The 8,691-nt window shown below is 35.9% G+C and overlaps 1 protein-coding gene across 3 annotated transcripts; it reads right to left on the reverse strand.

Moving 5' to 3' along the window:
* Positions 1-209: 209 nt before the first annotated feature.
* Positions 210-5,642, reverse strand: LOC140884871 (uncharacterized). Of its 3 annotated transcripts, none has more exons than XM_073291754.1 (3): positions 3,697-5,642; positions 1,418-3,576; positions 210-1,277 (listed from the first exon to the last, which is right to left on the reverse strand). In XM_073291754.1, the coding sequence occupies exon 1, from the start codon at positions 5,474-5,476 to the stop codon at positions 4,220-4,222; it is 1,257 nt and encodes a 418-aa protein (XP_073147855.1). In that variant the 5' UTR covers positions 5,477-5,642; the 3' UTR covers positions 210-1,277; positions 1,418-3,576; positions 3,697-4,219. The 3 variants fall into 3 exon arrangements, with proteins under 3 accessions (XP_073147855.1, XP_073147854.1, XP_073147853.1); XM_073291753.1 differs by having other exon boundaries at positions 210-871; positions 1,111-1,277; positions 1,418-5,642; XM_073291752.1 differs by having other exon boundaries at positions 1,418-5,642.
* Between the last annotated feature and the right edge of the window lie 3,049 nt (positions 5,643-8,691).

Raw genomic sequence — 8,691 nt, forward strand, 5'->3', positions numbered from 1 at the left:
TACTTTGTCCCTTCGAGATATTGTAAATTATGTTTGTTGAGATCATAATAATTATTATCTACAATATACTTACTATTATATAAAAGATGATCCTACTATATTAACTATCATGAGGACATCAAAATATTTTATTTCATAATTACCCTTCTTTTTTTTTTCGAGAGAAGACTTGTAACTTTATTGCACAGCAGAAGAAGTAGTTACAAGGCTAACCAGCCATAACGATAAATTCTCAGGTACCCAATAGAAAGGTACAGGGAAATAAATAGCAAATTTTTCAAGAGAATCAGCTACAACATTTGCTGATCGCCTAACATGAAAAAACCAACAATATTTAGATCAATAATCAAAGATTTAATCTCTGAAGCACACGATCCAACGTAACCCAAATCACTCGATGGCTCAGTAACTTCATGTACCGCCAAGAGCGAATCTTAAGAGAGAAAATATTCTGCATCCCATGATTTTGAATAAAAAGAAGTCCCTCCTTTATAGCAAGCAACTCCCCAAGAACAACTGATCCCGGAAACACCATTTGACTACCAAACGCCGCAACCACAAAACCATCATGATTACAAATAATCCCTCCGACTCCGCATAAGTTATCTTCACAATTAACACTAGCGTCCACATCCATCCGTAGAAAATCAAACGGCGGAGCTATCCAACTTTCTGGAGATGTTTTAAGAAGAAGAGATTGAGCAAGGGAATTGATTCTAATCGCCGAGTTGTAAGCCTCCAGAACATTAGCTCCAAAACCATCTCCAGAAGTTACATCAGATAAATATCCAATAGCCTTTATTTGACAGCGATGTTTCCAAACCATCCATGCCTTGCAAGCAAAAGACTCCATTTCATGACCATTAAGCTCCTGCATTAGAAAATCACATACCAATCTCGTAGCATTGTGCATAAAAGACTTTACTCTTCGCCAAGTAATATCATCAATCCAGAAATTTTTAAAATAGGGCAAAGAAAAATAGCATGACAAGTAGTGTCAAGATTCTTGTGAAAAAACGAGCACCAAGTTGGAGTAGGAACATGATGACGGTTCAAGTTCATATTAGAAGTAATAATATCATGGATCAATCTCCACCAAAACACCCTAACCTTTGGCGGAATGGATAGCGACCATAAGAAGCGCCACCATCTCTCGGCCATGCTCGAATCCGACTGATACGCATGGGATTCAAACACTCCCATCCCAAGTTTATACCTACTCCTCACTGTGTAATGTCCTTTAGATTCAAAATTACAGAAACGAGAATCGCGAGCACCTGCACGAGACAATGGAATAGAGGAAATTTTTTGTTGTATATAAGGTAGACAAACCTCAGTAATCTTGGACACATCCCAATGATTATCGGAAATAAAAGAGTTAACACGAGAATCCGCTGGTAAATTAACCCCAGGGTACCTGATTTTTTAGTCTAGCGACGGAATCCATTTATCACAAAAAATGCTCATAGATGCACCATCACCAATCCTCCAATAAAGTCCTCGATCCAGTAGTGCCCGACTCCATAACAAAGATCGCCAGGTAAAGGATGGGTTACTCCCAAGGGGAGCATCTATAATGTCGAGATGTCTAAAGTAATGACCCTTGAGAACTTTAGCAAGTAAGGAATTTGGGAATTGGATAATTCTCCACAATTTTTTATCAAGTAAAGCTTGATTGAAAGGCTCTAACCGTCTGAACCCCAATCCACCTAAATGCTTAGGTTTACAAAGAAAGTCCCAACTCTTCCAATGCATCTTTTTCTGTCACCATCTAGCCCCCACTAGAAATTAGCAAACATCTCGTTCAATAGAATCACAAGTGGACTTAGGGATACGAAAGCAGGACATAGCATAAGAGGGAATCGCTTGCAATACAGCCTTTATTAGCACCTCCTTCCCTCCAGAAGAGAAGAATTTACTACCCCAGCCTTTAATTCTGCTAGATATACGCTTTGCCAGGAATCCAAGCTGGGCTCTCTTATTACGAAGTGAAAATGTCGGAAGACCCAAGTATAGATCATGCCCCTGGACAACCGAGATTTGAAGCAAAGACTTTACTTTGTCGATAAGATCTCTTGTAGTATTTGGAGTGAAAGATAACGCAGATTTCTCATAATTTACTAACTGGCCTGAGGCTCTTTCGTAGGCACTTAAACACTCCTTTACTTTGGAACAATCATTTTCTGAAGCTCGAAAGAATATGAGGCTATTATACGCAAAAAAGAGGTGAGTAATAATCGGACAAGAAAAAGCGATTTTTACTCCCTTAATGAGATTTCGGGTTGAATAATTCATCAACAAAGCAGACAACCCCTGTGATACAATAGCAAATAGATATGGAGAGAGAGGATCTCCCTATCGAATACCAAGAGACGGTTTTAAATTACCTACTACTTCATTATTCAATTTAAAGGAGTAAGACACACTGGAGATACATCTCATCACTTTTTCAATCCAACTCTCAGAGAAGCCCATTTTTCGCATAATAATTTCAATAAATTTCCACTCCACTCGATCATAAGACTTACTCATATCAAGTTTCAGCGCCGCATATCCCTGTTTCCCTTTCTTACAATTCCTCATCCAATGAATTGTTTCAAATCCCACAATAATGTTGTCAGAAATAAAGCGATTTGGAATAAAGGCAGATTGAGTCTCATCAATGAGTAACCTCATCATAGGTCTTAATCTGTTAGTCAAAGCCCGAGAAATGATTTTGTAACAAACATTACAGAGGCTTATCGGCCTAAATTCCTTCACCATCAGAGTATTTGCTACCTTAGGGATTAGAGTGATAATTGTTTTGTTCCAATCTTCCAAAGATGCTCCATCATTTAAGATCGCAAGAGCTGCTGCCAAGACATTAGGACCGATAATTTTCCAAAATTTCTGATAGAACAAAGTCGACATTCCATCCGGACCAGGGGATTTATCGGGGCTCATATCCAATAGAGCTTTTTCAATATCCTGAGCCGAGAAAGGGGCTCCAAGAATCGAATTCATATAATTTGTTACTTTAGACGCAACACAATTAATCACAGAAGCCATATCCTCAGCTGATGGACTATCAGAGGTAAAAAAAGAATCAAAATAATCAAATATAATATCTGTCATACCTCGAGAATCATGAATAAGTTCACCTTGGCGAGATACCAGACCAGATATTGAGTTCTTTGCTCTCCTCATAGTGGTTGCACGATGAAAATATTTAGTATTCTTGTCACCCAATGCAAGCCACTCCACCCGACTTCATTGTCTCCAATATGATTCCTCTTGAAGACTCAGCTCCTCAACTTCTCCTTCTAACTCCTTTACACGAACCATCTCCCCCGGCCAGTGCACATGAGATCACAAATTAGCAAGCTCCTCTCGCTTCAATCTTATTAGTCTTGGGATAGAATGGAAGTTGTGATTTGCCTATGTCTGAAGAGCACGACTGCAAGCTCTAATTTTCTCCACCAGTCCAGTAGACCCTATCCTCTCCAATTTCCAACTCTCTTCCACGACCGATTCGCAATCTGGATTTCTTAGCCAAGAAGCCTCAAATCTGAAAAATTTTTATTGGAACTCCCTATGCTGCTTCGAAAAATGATTGGACCCCAGAATCAATTCAATCGGTCTATGATCCGAATGGTAAAAATCAAAAGAGATGCATTTAGCTAAAGGATATAATAGACGCCATTCAAAGGTACTCACATATCTGTCCAAGCGTTCAAAGATCATATCCCCTCCTTGACTCCTATTACACCATGTAAATGAATCTACATCGCAAGATAAGCTCTGAACATTACACTCGTCAAGACAGCTCCAAAAGGCTGCCATTAGAGAATCCGAACGAGCATTGCCACCTATCTTCTCACTATCAAAACAAATCTCATTGAAATAACCGCCCAAAATCCAAGGGAACTCCTTGAGTTCACACAGGTTAGATAACCTACGCAACAATTCCCAAGTTATATGCCTCTGGTTAGAATCCGGGCTTCCACATACTCCCGTAAACCTCCACCTCTTACCATCATGATGGACCAAACAGTCAATATGACCAAAAGAGAAAGATTTAATGCAAACCTCAAAAGGATCTTTCCAAAAAGTACACAAACCACCACTCCTACCCCGACTATCCACCGAAAAACAACCTTTAAATCCAAGCATACTAGCCCATTAACTGTCATTAATATATCTCTTTCTAGTCTCACAGAGAAATAAGAGACAGGGTTTCTTATCGGCAATTATCCTCTTTAATTCCCGGAATGCCCGTTGGTTTCCAAGCCCCCGGACGTTCCAAATTATGCAACTCATTTGGACTGGCGGGGTTGCTCGCTGGAGATAATTCAAATGGATTAATAAAGTCTTCCACCACTTGTATTCTTTTAACAACATCCCCCATGCTATTAGGAGACAGGGGAGCTTCCCTTTTTTGCCCCAACTTCAAATCACTGTTAGGAGGAGTCACCACTTTTTTAGCCTTCTGATCACGATCCATTCGCTTCCATTTCAATGGGTTTTTCATAAAATAATTACCCAGGGACGATTCACTAATCTCAGAGTGCATATAATCAGGTGGACTGCAGGCTTTTACTACAATACAAGATTTTCTTTTGATCTCTTTGTGAGCTCTTGGCACTCTCGACAATACCAACTCTTCACCCGACTTGAAACTATCAGAGATCGGCATTTTTTCTGGCTCATCCACTTGAGAGTACATCGCCTGAATCACTTTTTTTGGAGATGACTGTTTCACCTTTCCTTTCATTCCACCAATTTGTGCTCGCAGCCAGCTTACATACTCCAGGGTAGACTTATCCTCCACTACCAATGTACAGTTACGAAAATGGTGCCCGATGATACCACACCGATAACAGAAGTCCGGCAGTCTCTCATAAGTTAGCAGAATTATAATATCCTCTTTATCACAAATCCCTGCTCGTAGGTAATATTTCAGAGGCTTAGAAATATCGATTTTCACTCGAAATTTATCCAAAAAAGAACCACTACTTCCCTCATCAATCTCCTCTATTTCACCAAGCCGGGAACCTAGCTTCAATAAAATTTTCCTATTAAGGAAAGCAATAGGAACATTGTGAAGTTGAACCCACATAGAAGTACTATCAAACTGCATAGAATTGGGATCATCAAGCCCTTGAGGTTCCTTTATGACTATAAAATCTTGAAAGAAATTCCAAGGACCATCATTCAATTCTCTGTTTCGATCCATCTCAGACAATAAGTTCAAGATAAAAGTGTTCGGCCCCACCAATTCCATAATTACCTTCCTATGCAGTTGCATAATCCGAGGTAAATGAGTTCGAAAGGTATCGCGATTGATAAATTTCGCAGAAAATACCTTTGCCACAAGACAATGATTCAATTGCGCCTCACCTTCCTTCAAATCACCCGGATCAATCAAGATTTTCTCTTCTACTTTATTTGAGATTTTGATATGCCCTACCAGTTTAGTTGTCTCCTCCATATCCATGATTGCTCAAAATAGAAAGCCACTCCGCTCAGACCAAACCTAGAGAGGAAGATTGATCAAGCGATGAGCCTACACGAAGTAGGAGACCTACTTCCACAAGAATTTCAAAAGAAACCATAGGAAAGATCACACATCTTTTTGACCTTTTTCTATCGATATACCCACTAAAATCTTTCACTCACTCCATGTTTTACTTTCAAAAAAAAAATTTACATATAAAAAAAACTTCTCTTTACACACGCAAATCGTGTGCAATATTTCTCCCTAATTTATATTATGTTTGGCGGTCTGAGATAGTAATAAATTACTTTGAATAAAAGTAAAATTTTAAGGTACTAGATTTTTCTCTACTGATTAATAAAGATAAATCATAATCGAGTCAGAACTTTCAATCGATTAAATATATTGGATTTAAAAAAGAAAACTAGATTTACTATATAAAAAGAATAAAATTCATTTTGATATATACAAAATTATTGATAAAGTGTCAACTTGGTAAATGAGCTAGAAAATGGTTAAACAACCAAAAATTCTATTTTATCCTTTCATAAAATTGCTTTTAAGTCCATTGTTTTTAGTAAATTATGTTGAGATACAATAATTTTCCTTGCTAGTAAAGCGGTCGAATCATGACGTTTGGGCTGTTGTGCAGTTTAAAACATTATGTTGGGGATTGTTAGAATACATTTACGATTTTGAATTGAAATTGACGCTTGTTTTAGTTGTAAATAAATTAATTGTGTTAATTCATGTAATTAGATGAAACGTAGTAGACTTGAATAGTCTCAAGTCTATTTATATTCATCTAATTATCTTAATTAAAAACATTATTCAAGATATCATCTAAAAGTTTTTGGTCTCGTTTTTGGTTTCTTGATCTTGTTTATTTTAAGGGTGATTACGATCAGGTATAATTTATGTTCACCGAAGTAGTAAGTTTGTGTTTATTTGCTACCGATACTACCGTTACGTTGTATCCTGGAAGACAGACACTTATACAATCTTCAAAACATTATCGGTGAGGAGGCGAATCTATTTAGAGGAAACTATATTTTTCACGAGTCTCGGTTTTTAACTTGTTGAATTTCCTCTTCGTGAAGAAATAATAAAGTTGTTTCAATCGACAAGAATTCAATACGCTGCAACCTACCACGAATTTATTTAGTATAATATTTATGCAATTAAATTAGATTTTGTTTTATTGTTGAAATTAATATTTTATTTATTATAGATTTATTCCTCCCATCGTATCCGATTAACAGAAGTTTGTTTTTTACTGATCTACGACTACGTTGGCCCGTTTATAGCTACATAAATACATTTATGAACCAGTCGTCCACGACTACCTAGACCCACTGACGAGCCAACCAAATCTTCCTACTCCGATCTACTATCACACGGAGGTTCTACGACTATGTTGGCCCGTTTATAGCTACATAAATACATTTATGAACCAGTCGTCCACGACTACCTAGACCCACTGACGAGCCAATCAAATCTTCCTACTCCGATCTACTATCACACGGAGGTCCGGACTTGGACGTAATCCCAAGAAGTTTTTGCTTGACATGAGACCAAAAAAAAAAAACTTAATATATATATATATGTTTGAAGCCCAAAAATTAAATTAAGCTCGTTATTATTATTTTTTCGTTTTTGTTTAAACCTAGAAATACAATCTTCTTCGGTCACTTTCAATTCTAACTCTTAAAATTTCTCCCCACTTTGCTCGTTTAGTTGTGGATTTCAATAAACTTCATTTGATTGAGCATTCAACTTTAAGGTATTTTTTTTTTCTAATAACGATTCCATCTATTTTTGTTTAAGAAAAATCGTTAATAAATTTTTAATGTAAATTTTCGATTCTTTGTTTATTAATAGGTGGATTTGATTTATTCAACTTGTCTGAATAGCCAATTGTTGTACCATAACCAATAAAATAATTGACAAGGTAAGATTTTGTAAAATCTTTTGAAATTTGTATCGAATTCAGTTCACTGGTTTTATTTTTTTAAAAAAAATTGAGATAAGTATAAAAAATGTAAAGTATGTAACTATTATAAAATTACATGTGAAATTAATTTATTTTTTTAATATTTAAATTTATTTGCAGAAAAATTAGGAGAAAACAAAATTTTAGAGAGCAAACATGTGTATTCAAGGTTTGTATTCTCTCATACAGTAAACTAAAGTTTAATTATTTTTAATATTGTTAATTTTATTTTTTTTGTCATTGGTAATAAAAAATTAGCAAATAATTTATTTTCTCATGTATTTTTTTTTATTCATGTTAGGCTCAAGAGTCAATTATGAATAAATCCTCAAACCCAAACCTTTCTTTCTCCCAACTCCCTCCCTTAAAGATTCTTTCTTTGCACTCCTTAAGGACCACAAAACTTGATTATTTTAATATTTAATTTTTGTACTCAGTATGGGTTGTTTTGTGCTTAGATCTGAAGGTTTTATACGTATATCTAAAGATCTCTGTGCTTATATCTCATGTTTTAATGCTTATTTTGGAACAAAAAATTATGTGCAAAAAAATGGTATCAGAGCTTTAGGTTAAATATTCAGACTTAATATTATTCGTTAACTCATACTTTTTTTTTGTTGAGGAGAAGATTAATTACAAAAGATGACTTCAAACGAAGGTTTAAATCAAGAGGATTTTATTTATATGAAATCCTATAAACAAGTTAATCTATTCACAATAGATTACTTACGACAGAAAGATGATTTCTAACTCTCAATTTTTATAAATTACCCTAGATTCCTCTAAACTCTCCGGAGATCTTAGAGAAATTCAAAAAACGGTACAATATTATAGCAATCAGCTGTATGAAATATCTCGGCAGATTGAAGGAATCCTTAAGAAACAAGAAGAAATTCTTGTAACCCTAAAGGATCTTCAAACTAAAATCACAAACCTAGAACAAACTTCAGGTTCTAGAAAAGGTAATACAGGAGGAAGGTTACCACTCTCGTTTGGTACCGAACCGTTGTTACATCAGAAAGGTAAAACCAAAATGGTTCAAAAACCTTTAACTGATGATGAAAGGATGATTAATCTTATAAAAACAGTATCAGAGAAAAACACTATCTGATGACTACTTTAGAGAGATTAAATCTCGAGGATCTACAAGATCTCGCGGATTCTTTTGCGAATCTCAAAGTAGTAGATCTAAAAATGAACTCCCCTGAGGGTGAACAACCCA

This window comes from Henckelia pumila, chromosome 2 (genome assembly GCF_033568475.1).
Source record: "Henckelia pumila isolate YLH828 chromosome 2, ASM3356847v2, whole genome shotgun sequence".
In the NCBI taxonomy this organism is placed as follows: Eukaryota; Viridiplantae; Streptophyta; class Magnoliopsida; order Lamiales; family Gesneriaceae; genus Henckelia; species Henckelia pumila.